The 18,854-nt window shown below is 42.8% G+C and overlaps 1 protein-coding gene across 25 annotated transcripts in view; it reads right to left on the bottom strand.

Moving 5' to 3' along the window:
• Positions 1-18,854, bottom strand: part of OBSCN (obscurin, cytoskeletal calmodulin and titin-interacting RhoGEF) — a 1,809,553-nt gene that overhangs the window by 588,834 nt on the left and 1,201,865 nt on the right. For all 25 annotated transcript variants that reach the window (XM_085628811.1, XM_085628818.1, XM_085628815.1 and 22 more), the window contains 3 exons: positions 8,334-8,591; positions 5,550-5,679; positions 3,840-3,973 (listed from right to left, as the gene is read on the bottom strand). In XM_085628811.1, coding sequence (XP_085484937.1) covers positions 3,840-3,973; positions 5,550-5,679; positions 8,334-8,591 — 522 coding nt within the window. The remainder of the gene's footprint in view (positions 1-3,839; positions 3,974-5,549; positions 5,680-8,333; positions 8,592-18,854) is intronic.

Genomic DNA, 18,854 nt, shown 5'->3' with positions numbered 1-18,854 from the left:
CCTTCTTGTCTACAGCATCCCTTATCACTGCATCCTTAGCCAAAGAAGTACAACCCACCAGATAACAAAAGAATCAATAGGAATGGAGTCCGAGAAATCTTTAGACAAATCCTGAAGAGGGTACAGCTTTGCCATGAATCTGGGAAGCATGATACGATCAGGGTCTTTCCACTCCCTCTTAAAAATCTCATGGATGAAGGGATGGACCGGGACATCCACCGCAGCCGATCTCTGAAACTGGCGCAGCACCAAACCCCCAGAAGTACTGGGGCATCATCGCAAGGAAACCCCATGTTGGACTTGACATGTTTCAGCAAGTCCGGCAACATCTCTTTGTCAATGTATTTACCCATAAGCTCCTCACTCCCCATCCAATCCTCCTCAGAGTTGGAAGAATGAGAAAAAGGAACAGGCACAGAGCATTTGGAACGGGGACCGACCCCCATTTCCTGCAAGGTTTCTTTTATTAAATGTTTGATCCTGGCATCATCACCTTCCCTGCAGTCTTTGGATCGTGCCGGATAAGGAAAGTAAGAAGACTCAGAATAGGAAGAGGAAGGGTGCTCCACATGCCTACGCTTCCTCAAATGCTTCCCATGTCGTGAGTCCCAAGAAGCACCAAGAGAAGCAGAAAGAATCAGGAGGCACCACAACCAGGGACCAACAGGCAGACCTGGCTCCACGTGTCATCTCCGGTAAGGAAGCACAGTCACGAAAGTATATGCCCCCAATCAAGAAAGTCAAAGAAGAACAGGTGTTCAACCAGGGAACTCCATCAGGGAGCATCCAACATCAGGGGAAATTGGCACACTCCCTCCTGGAAACAGATCGTGAGGACCGCAATTTGCAAACAAACAGCCGCCAGATCCAACCCTGAGCCGGCCGCCACCGAGCACAGGGAGAGGAAGACACAGAAACAGCCAGACACTCCCAGGGCTGAAAGGACAATAACCAAAACGGCTAAGCGGTACTTATGTGCAGGCCGGCTAAAGACTACTGCTGCTGCTCAGCTCACCGTCACAACTGACTTCCTGCCACATCCTGCGGAAGCCCCGAATGCACACCACCACCTGAGGGCCGCCGGGGCTGCGAACAGACCCTGCCGTGCCTCCCGACGTGCCCGGCAACCCTAAGGTAGGCAGGGAGGGAGCCGGGAAAACCAGCGAGTATGCAGGAGCCTCCCAGGCTCTTGCTCATTCTAATCTATCGGTAGGCAGAAAAAATTATTAAAACGAATGCTGGGATTAGTACATTTATGTACTCCCAGGGGGAGGGGATAGGGTAGGGCCAGCATTCCTTCGTTCTTTTTTTCTGATGGTGACATAGGATTATCTCTCTGTTTGGAATGAATGGGACGAGGACAAGAGGGACCTAGGGGTAATGGATTTTGTACTCACTATACCCAGCAAACTCCAGCTGTATTAGGTTTTGCACTGCAACTTTAACATTACTTAAACTGATTTACAGGGGGTTTATTATTGCAATGTATATTTATGAACAAAGGTAAACATAACTTACCTTAAAAAGTTTTTTTTCCTGACACATTAGGCACTTGAGACCAACAATCAGTAACCAAGTGGCTATGCTCTGATCTCTAAAACGTTTTTAACATTTAAGTAAGACCATAGTAACTTGGAGCAGGAAATGCCTATGGGGCATAAACATTAAACAATGTCATTCGGACTGCAAAGAGTAATTACACAGCCTACCACTGAAGCCTGGATAGCTGAAGCCTAAAACACTGTAGAATTACTTGCCAAACGAAACTGTATTGCCAAGTATCAAAATCTACTTCAGCTTTGTCACCACTAAAAAAACTGAATATTCCTACAGTGGATAGCCATAAAGTGATATTTTCACCTGCAAAGCATGACCAGGCAGTTCCTTTATATTTCTGATTAAAGATTACCTTTTTGTCAAATGTGGCTAGGAAGTTTTATTTTATATTTTGCATATAACTACTTCATTTGAGATGTAGACCTATGCTAAATACAGTGCAAAATTGATTTGAGAAATACTTACTTTGTGCTGTCTCCAAGTTTTAGCATTAACTAATTCAGTTGTGTCGGGCTTCCCTCCTATTAAGCTTTTAATAGGAAAATTGAAAATAGTGCATTCTCTGTGAGCAGGGAGCCTGGAAGTCATCAATTATGTCATTAGTGATGTCATTAATGATGTCTGTTAACATGATATCAATGAGGTCATATGGGACGCCATAACAGCTCATGACGTGAGCTATGGTTAGTTTTCCTAATCATCACTAGTGAAATGCAGTGTTTTTTCGACTTTTGATTTGTAACCATAGCGTCACTTTAACTGTGTTTTTCAGTGCATTTCCGAGCCCTTTTTAATCTGTGATAGGGTGTTATAACCAAACCTACCTAAACCTTCACTCTAATCTGTGCTTTTTGTGTGGCTTTTTGGTTTATTTTGATTATAAGCTATTTACAACATTTCTCTGTGCCATAAGCCTGTGATCCTGCACTACGAGGTTTGGCTGCTGGGACTGGCCATTGAACAGGCCTTGAGCCCTGCCCATCACAAGCAGCCAATGTCCTCTCTACATGCTCTTCAACCATAAGGCTAAATATTAGACAGAGGGCCTGTTTGAGTTTTTTAAATACATTTAAGGGTCTTAGGGACCCTGTCTTGGGGTTAATAGACCCCTGTATCCTTAATGAACATCCCACAGGGTTTGAGGTCCAGTGCAAAGTCAGCAAGAGGTGAAACTATGATCCTGCAGCCCTCCTAGAGGTTTCCTGCACACAACCCACTGCAGACAGCCTATTCCCACTGTGCACATCCCTCAGTCATATGCAACATTAGTTGGCTACGGGCTTCATATTTGCCCAGGCCCTGCATCCAACCCACCACTGGTGGACAAACCCCACTGTTCATGGCCAAAAGACTGTTCAAAGGACCTGACTTATGGTCAACCATGTATTTTAAAAATATTTTCAAGTGTTCGCAGACCCTGTCTTTGGGTTTCCAGACTCTAGTACCCTTGTTGGGCATCTCTCAGGGTTCACAGACACAATGATGAGTCCACAATTGCAGTGGCAGTTCCAACATGGGTCCAGATGTTCTTGGCTGGGATTCATTGGCCCTTCCTCAGGTTCACGGGTCTCCTCAAAGATGGAAAACAACACACCTTACTAAATGGCTCCCTGGCTCATGGTACATCGATGTGCACAAACTGCCTATTTCCATTGCGGCTTGTGCTGCTGCCCTCTTCCTAGGCTGATATTGTTTTCGTTATCACTCTTCCTAGGCTGCAGCACAAGCCGCAGTTCAAAAAGGCAATTTCCGACAGCCTACACAGCTGTCTAATCGTTAATATGGTGGGTGGAAACACCAAATACTTGTCTGCCGGTCTCATTCCTGCTGTGCTGGCAATCATAATTAGGCCCTTAGTCTTTTTTTGTAAATATTACATGACCTTAACTAAAAAGTTTTAAAAACCTGTTCTTAAATTGAATGGATCTCCTCAAAGGAAGCCTGCCCTGTACTTTTTAAGCATGTTACATAATATCCCATTTTTAAGTGAAACCTATGACTGTTTGATCTGTACATTTTTTACAATATTTATTCATCCTACCTTATTTTATCAGAATTATGGTGCATTCATGTTTGTAATGCTTTTAAGTTTTTTTCAAATAATCGAATAACTTTTTTTAATGATGATGATGACAACTGAGACATACGTCACCACCTGGTGGCATGCAGAAGCACTGCTGAGGATGTTCTAAAAGTGAGGAATCAGCAGATAGTAGTATCCATTAAAACAAATATAGATAAATATTGGTGAGAAGCATGAACCAGTTAGTGTGTTTTCTTACATGAGTTCTTGTCAGCTCTTTGATAAACACATGTCTGTTCTGTCGTCTCAATGTACATTTCATGCTGCACATCCCACATTTTCCTGGATCCTTCTCTTTGCCGATGCCAGTCAGCTGCCTCCAGAGGCGATCTTCTAACCATATGAAGAAAGATATAAAACAGTGATTACTGAACACCTTTATGTATAAAAAGAGCTCCAGAAAGTAGTTAGATATGTGTAGTTTCTTCGAAATGGAAAAATTATTTTGAAGGTATACGAGTCAGAAAAAAATATGAGTTTTTTGATACTTCAGTTCTTTCTCCTTCATTTCAAAGACAGAGTATAGCCTGATTTCGCAAAGGTCACTGAAAAAAGTTGTTTGTCAAAACTCAGAAAAAATATTGTCCTTCATAAATACTGTATCCACAATATTGAGTACCATAATATCATGCATGTAAGTATATATATTTAGTATTCCTTACACCAACCAACTTATATTGACAACACATATATCACCAAGCTACGCAGACGTGGAGTCGAGAATAGATAAACTATAATTACCTATATTATATATGCTTAGATTCACAGTCATGTGATAGCTTATATTCTAGTCACAACAACTGTGTAGAACAATATTTAAAATATTCTGGGAATAAATTTTCAGAGGTGTGCTCCCTCCCTATTTTCAGGCCAAAAAAGCTTTTAGTAATTGTCTTGACAAGAATATAGTTAAAGGTGTTTTGAAAGTGGGGAACCTACATGCAATTGTTTGTTAAATATCAACAAATGTGCAGCTGTGTGGAACACCTGTAAACCCACTATGGTAGTAGATTTCCTCACTCCGAACTTCCACTAAATGAATCCCATCTGCAGTCAGAAAACATCGCCATTCATGATTCTTTGGATCAGAAATTTTGCATCCATAAATTATGCTTGCTGCACTTCATAACGGAGTCCTACTTATGTACACAAAACATTTTTGTCCAGAATTTGTATCAGTATGTAGTGCAATCTCGTTGTTAGATTATTTTTATTGGTAATAAAAGTACGTTTACAAAAAAGGACAGCTAGCAACTTCACAGTCTTTCTTAATGAGTATATGTCACTATATAATTCCAGAAATATTGAGCTACAAAAATATTGCATCCACTACATCATCTGCCAATAGATCAACAAAGTAAGGATATATTTACCATTATTAACTTCACATCTGCTAACTTTGACAACATAGCGGTAGTCGATGTATTGGTTGTGTCATTTTTGTCAAGTGATATATTGTATGTGCTATAGTGGCCCTCCAAAACCTTAAGTATGATACCCTCTAAAGACTTTTGGCCAGCCCCTCTCAACACACTGGTATTCTGTCCCTATATAAAAGGTAACTGTGAGCTTCTTGGAAGGTGTACCTAAAATGAGGTCTTGCCTTAGTAGCATACAGTTTTAATGTGATCCAGCACAAAAATGTTATCACCGTGCCTTCCACGATAAGGGCCGCATTGAGAAGTCAAAAGAGAGGATACCAGTATACAGAAGAGAGCTCCACCTTTTTCATGTATACCTGTGTGAAAGGTAGCATGTATGTGAATGGGACATATAGTCCTATGTCTTACAGCAGTATAAATCTAGTGTAATTTCTCTGCCCTCAGTGAACCTTAAGTTATGTGTACACTGAAATGGGATCCCAAGCTGATTCATTACAAAAGAAAAAAATATGCCCTGTATGAGTTACCTGATAGGGATATTTAGCTCGACGATACCAGCCTCAGTGGCAGCAACACCCTTCCGGAAAGCAGTTGGATTGAATGGCACCTTGCTCAACCTTTTTCGTGGTACCACTCCTACAATGTTGGCTTCTTCATCTGGCAACAACAATAATGCATTTTAGATTAAGAACAAACATTTCTGGGAGTTAAAAAAAATATCAGAATCAAAAATATCATTAGACAAAATATTGTGTCAAGAATATTGAGGACATAAATACTGTGAAGGTAAGTCTCTATAGGTAAGAAATGTTTCACTACATATAACTCCACAGACATGCACCTTGACGATATATATATATCATCAAGGTACATAGATGTGGAGTTAAAAGTAGTAAATCTATACTTGCCAATTTGCACTTACTTTCTAGAAATTTTGGCCCTCGATATTTTTGACACAATATTCTATCCACATGATATTTTTGGCTCCGATATTCTGTCAGTGATCCAAAATACCAATTAGTTTAATTTTTAGCTGTGGGGAATAAAGGCAAATGAATTATGATTTCAAAATACAAATATTTTTTATATCTATGTTGTAAATTAATGAATAGTGTCAACATCAGTTCCACACAATTTAGCTGAGAGGCAAAATCTTTTTTGTCAGTTTACCCCCACAATGCGTGCCTACTGTGTTAAATATGAACTTTAAAAATGCCATTAAATATAAGCAGGAGAAGTAGGACGCATGTTTCTGGTGTTTCTAGTCAGTGTGAACAACACAGTAAATTTGAGCTATTTATTATAAAACAGCTCTTTCCCTGCGAAAGTTCCCGCCCTGTGGAATCCTTTGCCTCTGCCCATTAGGACTATTCCAAATCACTGGCCTTTCAGAAGAGCCGTGAAGACCTGGCTATTCTCCATCTAACGTCTGCTCCTTTTGCCGTGTCCTCTCCCAAGAATAGCGCTGGGACGCCCAGTTGCTGGGCTGCCATGCACTTTACAAATATTTTAACATAACGTAACATAACATACGAGTACAATTATTCCAGTCTGACTTACCAAACATTGACCTCAAGGGTCTCAAGCAAACTAGTATCTGCAAAAATTGTAATGAAATATTCACCCAATCCAAAAGAGAAGACCAAAATAAAGGACCGGGTTTAGGGTATGGCAAATAATTTACTCTGTCCTAAATTTGACGGATATCTTGTGTGCTATATTAAAAGTTCTTATTATACCTTTGGCACTTATAGTGGAATGGACAGGATCAACGGCACATTTATGATGGAGTAATCCAACTGCCAAACTCTAAAACAGGCCTATAGTAGTCTAAAATGCCACAAAATAAAAAAAAACACATCTGCCTTGCATAACTAGAATTATGATACTTCCACCTTACATTATCTCTGAGAAGGACTTGTGCTAATACAGTCAACGGAAACAGCGAAAAATGCTACTCTTGCTTCTTCTTTTCCCCTGCTATCATTTATAGACAGCACTCCCATAATTTATAGACTCTTCCCAATATCAAACCATCTAACAGATGAGATAGGGATAAGATGGTAGCCCTGCGAAATTACAGAAATTACGTACATTGTCGGAGTCGCTCTAAAGACCAGAGAAAGAAACATAAGACTAAATAATAATTTCTAGAGTTACGTTAGTTTGTGATTGAAAGCTGAATATCAAAGAATAAGTACGAAGGAGCATAAAGGTGAAATTAACATTGACTTCTGGTCCTTGTCTCCCTTATCTGGATGGTGGCTGAAGCATGTATGTTCATCCTTATAAGTTTAAGTTAGTATTTTGCGTAACAACCAGTTACTTTTTTTAATTGTTTTTATGTCAGATGGCATTTAGGGAAGAATCCAGTGGTCACTAGGGTATATCAGGAAGAATGCTTGGATGAGATGATCTGTGGGGCCTCACCATAAAGATTAGTGATCTCTTTATTGATCATATTTCCTTTATAATTCACATGATCTTTGCTGGTAAAGTAATGTGCATATGGTGTTTTGCTGCATTTAGTCAAGGGCTAAATTGGATGTTGCCGGTGCATGCAAAAAAGAAAATGTCACTATAATACAGAAATGGAATGGAATATTAAAATCATTGCAATTCCATAATCCACTCCACGGATACTGGATTTATTGCTGTATGTTTACCACACACAAAAATATTGTAAAACGGAGTCAGGAAAAGAAAACGGAGAAACTAGGAGAGGAGGATGTCCAGCACACTTCTGCCTTACTGTGTCCTCCTTTTCACCCCCTACTTTCTCCCACTTAGAGGTTTCACAGGCAAGTCTATGTGTAGGAGACATGCCAATTCAAAGACAACATGGTCTGCCGAACAATGGTTAGGCAGATTACACTGCACTTCTTCGTCCTACTTCAGAACTGGCAGTTTAAGGAAACAAGTGTCTTTGCCACTTGTGGGTTTGGTTAGCCGCATTCTTATTACTGATTAGAGATTGTGCTGGAATAAAGGATTATTCTAGCCCAGTATTGCAAGCTTCAACCATACACATTTCCATTGAAAATAAAAGCATTTATTTAATATTTATTTCACTTCTTTTCCAGCACAGAAGAAAGACTTTAGGAAAGCACCAAAGACATTCTCTGGTGCTAAACAGCTTACTTAGCAATTTACCCTGATGTATTCTAAATGAAACCCTATTTAAGAGGCACTCTCGACAGTGCATGCAAGTTAACAGGACTTCACATTGGCTGTGATACATTTTTGTTTGATAACCAAAAATCGTCTGAACAATGTTCACGGTCATTTAAGGAGTTGTATTGCAAACCTACCAAGTCTTGAACCAAGTGGCGTTTGAGTGTTGGCATCACGGAAGTTTTCAGGTGACCTGGATCCTGTAGGTGAATAGTCAGGAATTGCAGGCTTCAGAGTATCAAGACCATCACCTGCTCCTTTCTTCTCCTGAGGAATAGCTAAGCTCGCTGTGGTAGGATCAACCAGCTTTTGCAGTGCGGTCCTGATCTCCTGATCTGCACGTTCAAGTGAGGCCCGGATGGAATCCTCTAGTTCCAGCTGAACAGAGGCATCCCCTGCAGAGTATAGGAGAGACAACTTGTATTCCTTCTGCTGAAAATATATAAACTCAACAAACCTTATAATAAAGAAGCTAAAGATTGTGTTGGTATTACAATTGTTGTTACTGTGTCGAAATGTCTTTTGAAACTATTTGGAAATTCTGCAGACTAGTTTACATGTATTAGCCAGCCAATCAAATTTTTAATGGTGCTTTACAATATTGTTTCAGCACATTGCATTGAGCCTCTAATGATAATCATATTCATAGAGAGATTCATAACCTAAAGTTTAAGTTTCTTACCTTTGGTAGCTCTCTTTCTAACCGCAGAACCCTCACCGTACCAGACTGGATCCGCAAAATTTTCTCAGCAATGAGGAGGTGATGTCATGTGGCTCCTCGTTGGTCCATTCCACCTTGGAAGTGACGTTGGGACCCCAACATAGTTCCCACCTATGCAAGCTGTCCTCAGTTGCTTTCTGATTTCTTTCCCTGCCGGACGCAGAGCCTTTAGAAATCAGATTGTGCCAGTGGGAAGATCTTTAGAGTGGAATATTAATAATATGGACTGAATATATCCATTCTATAGACTGGGAGGAGGGTGGAGGGTGGGTCGTTGAGAACCTGCTGTTAGAGAGAGTATCCGTCAGAAAGAGCGCTACCGAAAGTAAGTAACCTTTTCTTGTGATGGATACTTCTAACCTCAGATTCTTTACTTTGTAAATAGATACTAAAGCATTTGCCTTCCCCGATTGGTGGTCTGTGGAATGACACAGAACAGGAAATCCTGCAGGCTAGAACAGGCAACGTTCTTTTACCGTCTGACTTGGCAATCCAGAGAGTACTTCTTTGTGACCGTGTGTAGTGAAGCCCCCATAGCTACCTTGCTGATGTCCAAAACTGGTACAATGGGTGCCAGTGCAGTGGTAACAGCCTTTGCTCTGGTGAAATAAGTATGTAGACCTTCTGGAGAATGTTTCCTAGTTAGTCCTGAACAGATCTTGGTACAAAAGACTATTTATCTGGAAAATGTTATTTTCTTGTGCAGCTTTCCTCTTTTTCTCCCCAGAGAACCCTACAAAAAGCAATCGTCCACCTGGTGGTCTTTGATGTGTTGATGTTAAGCTTATGACTCTCTTTCAATTTCGGGGATGAAATCTTTTTTCCTCTTTAGATTGATGAGGAGGAGTGATGAAAGCTGGTGGGGTGATAGGCTGCACTCAATGGAATAGGCAGAGACTTTGGGAGAAATGCTGCTTGTCCTGGAAGAAAGAGGCGTAAATGGGTGATTTGAATTCTTTATTAACCATACGATTACCTAAAATCTTTACAGTATAAAAACAAATAAGCAACACTTCCCCCTTCCGTACGCCCTCCCCCAAGGAGTTTCCCGGCATTCGAAGTAAAAAATGTGCAACGCCTGCATGGGCTCTGTTTACTGCTTTGTGTCCCTTTAAGACTCCAAAATAAAAATGTGTTAAAATGTTGGATCAATTCGTTTTCACACCGATTTTTACTTAGTCCTCTAATGGTTGTATAAAATTCATCAGGATCATTCCCTCAGTGATATTGGTTATCATTGATAAAGAGTTCTTGATGTGCCCACTGCTGGACCCAACACGCTCCGATAGTCCAAACTGAGAGCCCCTAGGTTGAGTGACATCCGTCGCCGTTAGGACGCCAGCTCGGTTAATTACTGAGTGATTTCGACCCTTGAATCTGCAGCCTGTTGCTGGGAGTCAAGTGCAATTCTAATTTGGTGAGTAAACTTGCCGGCTTTAGCAAGTAAGCAATTAGTGGTTTCTGAGAAGCACCATTCTGAGGCCTCCCTGCAGGTTCTGAGGGCCTTACCCCTTAGAGCCAGGCATAGCAAACGATGACGATCGCTGGCCAGTTTGGGGCAGCAGCATAAAAGATGTAACCATGATTCCCTGTGGTAATTGCATAGCAGGCAGGAGACAAGGTTATCTTTTCGCGCCCATTTTGGGTTGAAATCCAGGATCTTGAGGGCAGTGAGGCGCAAGAACAGAATTTTCTTTCTTGCTTGAGCTGAGAGTGGGTCTTGCATGTATGGTTGAGCTTTCCTGGGAGTGTATGAATTATCAAGTGCCAATGTAAGGGAGTTGTACCGGAGTGAGGCTCAATCCAGTCAAACGAGATGGTCTGGACTTGGCGCTTCACAGCATTAGCCCATGCCGAGTAAGGGATTTCATGAAGTGGCATGCTCTCTGCCTCTATTTTCAGACAATCTATTGCTTGATCCAGCTTAAAGTACCATGGGGAACCCGCTGCCATAAAAATCGTTTAAAAAAAGTATTTGAGAGTGGTTTCGGGGGCTTTCAGTACTTGATACAATATTTTATTAGGTCCCCCTGTAATGCCAAGTGCGGTCTATCTAGTCCTATTTCCAACCTTAGCATGGTGTTCCTTGCTTGTCTGGGTTCCTGTAGCACGATCTTGTAAGCTTTTATCTGTGCTGCATTGATAAATTTCTCTAATGCACCTGGGAAGCCTAAGTGACCTTAAGTAATTGCTGGAATTAGTTTTGCCCTAAGTACTGTCAGCATGGGCTGTATAGATGGAGTTGCTAGGCGGTAACTTAGACGTCTAAGTGACAGAATTATTCTGTTGATTCTCGGCGTAAACTCTTTTATGTGTTGGGCTTCTGTAGCCCTCTCTGTTACCCATACCCCTAAGTAATTGTAGGACACAGCTGTCGTAATTCAGTGCTCGCCCAGAGACCAGGTTGCTTGCTTTTTGTGTGGGTATTTTCCCAAGAATATTATCTTTGTCTAGGTCTCATTAATTGGCTGGCTGTTTTCCGGGTTGTACACTCAGACTTTTTAACGCTCTTTGGAGCCCCACCCTGGTGTGGTCCACGATCACTGTGTCGTCCGCATACTGAAGGATTCCCACGGTCATCTTGCTTAATCTTGGGGGTACTAGGCTGGTGTCTTTCAAGGTTTGCCCCAGGTCTGCCGTGTACAGGTTGAATAATAGTTGGGTCAGCACACAGCCCTGCTTTAGCCCAATGTTAGTTTCAATTCTCGCGGCTGCAGTTGTTGTACTTAGTTTGAATCAGACCCATGTCCCCTCGTAGAGGGTTTTTATCGCTTTTAAAAGGGTTACCGGGATCCCCCAGGATTCAAGTTTTGCCCTTAGTCGACCTCGATTAACTCTGTCGAAGCCGTGGAGTAGTCTATAAAGCAGCAAACAGGTAAATGGGTGATTTAACTTATGAGGGGTGATCAAGTAAACGTAGGAAGGACAAAAGGGCCGAAAGACAACCTTTAACTGTTACCAGACCCAGGCCTTACTGGGCTAGAGAAATACAAAACAATATATCAGACAACTGTGCCTGTAGAGGCTAGATTTTGGGAGAAGAACACCAAACAACAAACTTCCCCTAGCGTTGTTTTGGTAGGGGGATGTCTGCCTACTGGAATAACATCTACTACTTTAGGTAGAAGCTCAAACAGCATCAGATCTTGCCGCTCAATTCCAGAAATGGAGATGTAAGTTGCACACGCTCTTGTGCAGGACCCTGCACCACTGCTGAGACAGGAGGTCCTTCCGAGTGGGCAGCTGGGTAGGAGAACAGGTGCTCATGGCTATTTATTTATTTATTTGAAGGTTTTATATAGCGTGAACAAGACCCTTGCGAGTATCATAGCGCTTTACAAGTAACATGTAGAAAACAAGGAGTAACCATAGCAAACAAAGATATAAGTGCGTCCAAATGTACAATACTCATAAAAGTAATAAAGCAGCTAATGATAGCAGAGAGAAGACAGAATGGAGCATAAAAACAGATCTGGGAGAACAAAAATACAGTAATACGTCAGTAAATTCATGTGAATTTCACCATGAGAATCGCTTTCATTTCTTTTTTGAAGGAGGCAGAGGAAGGGTTAATTCTTGTTTCAATGGGCAACGCGTTCCAGATCCTGGGAGCCATACCAGAGAAGGATCAGTTGTAGTTTTTTTTCTTGGCAAATCGTTGTGGTTTCAGAAGAAGAGTCTTGGCACTCCTCGAGGCTCTGAAGCCGGCTGAGAGCACCAGTTTCTGAGCTAGATAGTGCGGGGAGTTATGGTGAAGGGCCTTGTGGGTCATGCATGTGATTTTCAGATGAATTCTTGCTTCAAACGGTAACCAGTTGAGGGTTCTCAGGACTGGGGAGATGTGAGAGGTTCTCTTAGAGTCCGTGATGAGTCTCACAGTGGAGTTGATGGTGGCTCTTAGTGGGGCTGTCAACGATCTTGGGAGGCCGCATAAGGTTACCACCCCATATTCCACTCTAGGGATTACTAGGGCTTGAACTGCTTGTTCGAAATCGAAGGATGGCAGAAAGGGTTTCAGTTTGCGCAGTGTCCTCATGTGGAAGTTAGCTCCTTTCGTGAAAGCGCTGAAAGGCTTCTGCATTTTTAGGTTGCTGTCCAAAGTTACACCTAGCGATTTCGCTGAGTCAACAATGAGAGGTTGTCCTTTGAGAGCAGTTAAGTGCTTCAGCCAGTCCAGGATAGAGGGTGTTTTGTAAGAGGGAGCGATAAGGAGGAATTCCGTTTTGAGGGAGTTTAGTTTCAGGTGGTTTTCGGCCAGCCATGTTTGGGTTTTTTTTAGAGTGGGGTTGAGCGATTTGATGTCTTCAAGTGAGTTGATCTTAATGTAGATTTGGGTGTCGTCTGCATACATATGGAAGTGAATCTTAGCGAGGCTGAGAAGTTCGGTGAGAGGTTCCATGAAAGGGTTGAAGAGGGTGGGTGAGAGGGAGGAGCCTTGCGGAACTCCTAGCGTGACTGGCATGGAGTTGGATAGGAATTGACTGACCTTGAATCTTTGGGATCTATTTTGGAGGAAAGAGGCGAACCAGTTAAATACAGCTCCAGACACTCCCATTCTGTGTTTCAGGAGTTCTAGCAAGTTGCCGTGTTTGACGGTGTCAAACGCTGAGGACAGGTCAAGTAGGATTAGTAAACATGCTTCGTTTTGATCCAGGATTTTTAGAGCGTCGTCAATACATGTGTCATGGCAGATTCGGTACTGTGACCTTCTCGGAAGCCTGATTGGAATTGATTAAGCAGGTTGAATTGGTAAATGTGACTGTATAGCTGCATGTTAACACATTTTTCCAGGAGTTTGGCTAGCATATGTATGTTAGAGATCGGACAATAGATATTTAGATCCGAGGAGTCAGCTGTAGTTTTCTTCAGGATAGGGGATACCTGACCTGTTTTCAGGATGTCTAGAATGGATCCTTGAAGGAGGGAGGTATTTATGATCTTGGTCCAGAGGGGTAGTAGCAGAGGAATGAAGTCTTTTAAGTAGTTGGCCGGGAGCGGGTCTGTGAAATGGTTGGAAGGTTGCAGAGTGGTTAGCGTCTTTAATATGGATTCTTCACTGTAAGTGTAGAAGTGGGACCAGGTTGCGTTATTTTTTAGGTTGAATTGTGGGAGGTCATTAGCCAGGGCACCTCCAAGGGGAGGTGATGGGCTCTTTAGCATGTCTGAGTGCGATAAGAGGTCATTGAGGAGGTCTGATTTAAAGGATTCTGTTTTAGAAGCGAAGAAGGATGCAAATTCCTCACAATTGGGTAGAGTGACTGGGATGGCCTTCGGGAGCATGGGTGCGTTCTTGGTTTGAGCTTTGATAAGATCAAATAGCTTTTTGGGGCGGTTCTTGGCTTGGTCTAGTTGAGTCCTGAGGAAGTCGGTTTTAGATTTTCTGATCTTTCTAAAATAGGAGTTTCTGGAGGTTCTTAGTAACATGAGGTGGTCAGCTGAGGGTGCGGCTCTCCAGCGTCGTTCAATTACTCTAAGAGAGCGTCTGTCTTCATTTAGCCGTCCATCATACCAAGAATTTGAGACTTTTGTGGAGGTTCTTTTCAGTTGAAGAGGGGCTATTTTGTCCAGTAGGTTGTTCAGGGAGTGAAAGTAGTAGTTGGTCAGAACCTGGACATCGGCTAGTTCTTCCGGGGGATATAGTAGGTTTGAATTCGATGATGCTAGAAGGTCAGAACCGACGTTTTTCAGGTCTCTCTTCCAAATGTTAGTTCTCACAGGTTGTGTTGAAAGATGTTTAAACGTTTCTAAGACTTGGAATGTAATAACATGATGGTCAGACCAGTCACAGGGGAGGATCGAATCAAGTTGTATGGAGTCCACCTTGGAGATTACTAGGTCGAGAATTGCTCCTTTGTCGTGAGTTGGGCTGTTGCAAATTTGGTTAAGATTAAGGTCAGAGAGGAAAGCTTTGAGGCTGTTTACCCCTGGGTCATTCTGGTCATCCCAATGAAGGTTGAAGTCCCCCAGGAATATTTGTTTATTTTGTTGGCTGTCGTTTGAAGCTAGAATATCCATGAGGTGTTCTATGAATGTGAGGTTATCTCCAGGAGGGTGGTAGAAAGTGTGTAAAGAACATATTTGTTTGTTATTACTGGCTATGTTTAAGCAGAGGTATTCACACGAGGATAAGGTGAGGGCCATGGTGTTGGTCACTGTTAGGCTGTTCTGATGTAAGCAGGCTATCCCACCGCCTGGCCTATCCGTTCTGTCTAGACTGGTGATGCCGTAGTTAGGGGGAAGCAAAATGTCCATGATGGGCGTAGATGCTTCATTTAACCAGGTTTCCGTCACGATTAGAATGTCTGGTTCGTTAGTGAGTAATAGATCAGCTATATCGGCTGCATATCTAGATGCGGATCTGCAATTTAGGAGAATGCAATTTAGCCGCGACTTATTGGATACTGTGGTAGGTTTGATTGTGAGGGGGATTCTAGTGAGGTTATTTTCCACTATGCCTCTGGAGCTGTGTCTAGTGTCTCTGTATGTGTTTATCGGGATAGTTTGTATTCGGGAGTCTGTAAGTAAGTTAGGCTGCAGAGCGTTATGTGTAGGGTGTGATGGCTCGTAAGAACGAAGGAGGGTCTCCAATTCTTTAGCTGATATAGGGTTTCTCATCATGATTGGGCGGGATATGGCATTAGGGTGAGGTACTGTGCTCCACCGTGGGGGCCCCAGATCCTGAGAGCTAGCAAGAATATGTTGGGGGGGGGGTGACGCAAGTGCTTGAAGTGCGGAAGAGATCTGTATTCCTGTTTAGTGTGTATGAGCTTGGGTTGCTGTAAATAATATCGTGTAGGGTTTGGATGTCAATTTTGACTTGCTGAAGGGCTGATAGTATCAAGTCAAGTCGGGGGTCAGGCGTGACCTTAATGGATGGTTGGATTGTGGGAGTTGACGGGGTAGTTGCTTCTTTAGTGTCGTTTAAGGGGGGGTCTTGGTCCGGATCAATGCAAGGAACTCTTTCTGTGTGTGTGTCAGTGGAGGGGGGGGGTGAGGAGGCAGGAAGGGGGGGGACTGAGATTCGGCTATGTCAGGATCAGTGATGGTAAAGGTGAGGAGAGGAGGGGCAGTGGGGCTGACGGGCTGATGAGAAAAGGAGGTTATATGTGGAGTTAGAGCTGAGTGCGTAGTGTAGATGTTGGGGGAGGGGTAGGAAAAGGGGAGATGAATGGTGTTAGGAGGCTGGTTGATGGCAAGAGGAGAGAGAGGGATGCTGGGGGTAATGGAGCGGGGGGAAGGTTAGGGTGGAATGGCAAGGTGAGGGGGGATAGTGAGTGTATTGGTGGTGCTAAGGTGTGAGGCGGTTATTATGTGGGGTGGGATGTTGGCAGGGGTGTCGTTAAGGTTTATAGTGAGTGTAGGAGCAGAAGGGGGCAGCTGGGAATCCTGATTTATTGCGAGATCAGGTTGGGAGTTGATAATTTCAGCGCGGTTGGCTGGGGAAGAAGGGTGAGTAATAGAGACTGTTTCTTGGATGAGTTGAAAGATGTGGTCTATCAGGTTTAGGTTGCGATCAGAAGATTGGATGAGAATGATTCCATTATGGTAAATATTGACGGTGGCTTCTGCATTGAAGAATAGGGATGGGAGGATAGAGAGTGTGAATCCCTGCGCTGTTTTCTTCATGAGAGAGATCTTAAAGAGAGCGAGAAAGGCTTTTCTCCATTGAGCTCTTCTTTTAGTATAGAAGATGTCATTCTCAATGAGCCCTTTGTTAGCTAGAAGTTCCAGGTACCACTCTCTCCTCACCCAGTCAGAAGCAATCAAGATGATTTGGGCCCGGTCTTTCCTTATCTACTTCAGAACTCTGGGCAGGAAAGGTAGAGGCAGGAAGGCATAAAAATGTCCCGAGCTCCAATCTAATCAAAGGGCATCTACGAACAAGAGCTGCCTTGGGATCCCTAACATGTAGAAGCTTGGACACTGCATGCTCTCTGCGGAGGTGAAAAGATCACGCCACAGGTCTGCCCAATGCTAGAAGATGCCCTATGACATCTCTGAGGGTAGTTGCCATTTGTGATCTGCTGTGACAAGTCGGGTGAATTCTTCTGAGCTGGAGTTTACAGATACTGCAAGCTGTTGTACAGCAAGGGAGATGCCTTGACAGTTCTGCCACTTTCAAAGGCACAGAGCCTCCTGGCACAGAACCCACAACCCCACTATGCCCAGTTAGCTGAAGTCCCAGTTGGCTGTATTGTTGTTTGAGAACCTGCACCTGTTCCGCTTTGATGGATGGGAGGAATGTTTTTAGTGCCAAGCAAACTGTTCTTAGCATCAACAAGTTTATGTAAAGATGGGGTTTGGCTGGAGACCAGAGTCCTCTCCCAGGTGACCTCCACACCCAGCAACAATGCATTCAACATGACCGTGAGCTCTGGGTGGTGTAGGGAGAGAGGTCTGCTACTGGTCCAATTGCAGTCTAGCAGCCATCACTGCAGATCTTTTGTAATCTCCTCTTATACCTGGATGTAATCTGACAAGTTTCCTTGGTGCTGAGCCCACTGAGTCTTCAGATCCCACTGCAAAACACACTTGAGCTACCTGGTGTGGTGCTCAAGCAGAATTCAGGAATACAAAAGACCAACAAGCCCCAGAGCTATTAAAACATCAGACTCATAGCCTGAATATTCTAGGCTTGTTTAGGGGGAGAGAAGGCTCAGAAAAGTACTGTGTCTAGAGTTGCTCAAATGAAGGGGAGTCTCTGCGTAGGAGTCAGGTGTGACTTTGTCGTGGTAATGGAAAATCCCAACAACGTAACCAGTCAGTCATCATCTGGTGGTAGTTCACAACTGTCTGCAGTGAGGCCACCTTCAGCAACAAGTCATCAAGGTATGGGAGGACTGGTATTCCCAACCTTCGAAAATGTGCAGCAACCACACTAACTTTTGTGAACACCTGAGGGGCACTGGTAAGGTTGAAGGGGACCACTGAGAACTAAAAGTGCCTGTGCCCAATCAGAAACCGCAGGTAACACCTGTGGGACTGCAGGGCAGGGGTGTGGAAATAAGGCACAGGTAATTAAGTAGGTACAGTTCTTGGTGTTTCAATCAGTACGTTTATGAATTCAACACTTTGTATTGAGACCAATATCAATCTCTTTCAACAGCCTTGTGAGATTACAAACAGTATAGTGTCCACACTGGATTTGACCTTCTGCTAAGGGAAGGCCACAACTGTCAGAATCTCACTTTGATTTCCGCAGGAGCACTAGGAAATCACAATGCTAGCTCCCAACTACACACTCAACCTAGGCAACCCAAACAACTGTCAAAGTATACCAAGATTGACGGGAAGGGAAGAGATAAAATACCATCTTCTAATTTACTGGCAAGAAGAAATTGTAGCTACTGTTGAATGTGTTATTCTAAAAACAGAAAGAGAGTATTTGTATACGCCTTACTATCCAAAGACCTAAAACATACTGTTTGTATTTGCACACATACCTCTATTTCTTTGGTTCTCTACACATAGAAGGCTCATGGACTTAATTAAAAAATGCAATATGAAGGAAAGATCAGACAAAGACATACATTCCTTCAAGTATATTTTTCTAGTCCTAAACTTAGTCAAAAACCCAAAATAGGAAGCCTTAAACATTTTTTGAAACAATTTGTCTTCAGTGTAAATCCTGTAAGCAACAGTGTCAACACTTTATCTTTTCTTTCTGTACACAGGTACGAACATCATCAGGAAGCTGAGAAAATACGCAAATCAAAGTCAGCAATATGAACAATCAGATATGTGTTGTGAAGAGCAATCACATATTTATGCGCAGAGTGCGTTACCCAACCTTTAGTATGTTGGATCTGTAATTAATCCTTTCTATTTTGTTGTAGGGACCCCTGGAAGGTCAAGGAACTGCTTGCAACAAGGAATAGGAGTCACTGGCACTGGTTTAAAGCAAGATAGCTCATAGCAGAAGACCACTGGAGGAACC

The sequence above is a fragment of the Triturus cristatus genome, chromosome 10 (genome assembly GCF_964204655.1).
Source record: "Triturus cristatus chromosome 10, aTriCri1.1, whole genome shotgun sequence".
Classification (NCBI taxonomy): domain Eukaryota; kingdom Metazoa; phylum Chordata; class Amphibia; order Caudata; family Salamandridae; genus Triturus; species Triturus cristatus.
Note: the sequence above shows the minus strand (reverse complement) of the source record. Positions and strands in the feature narration are given on the sequence as shown.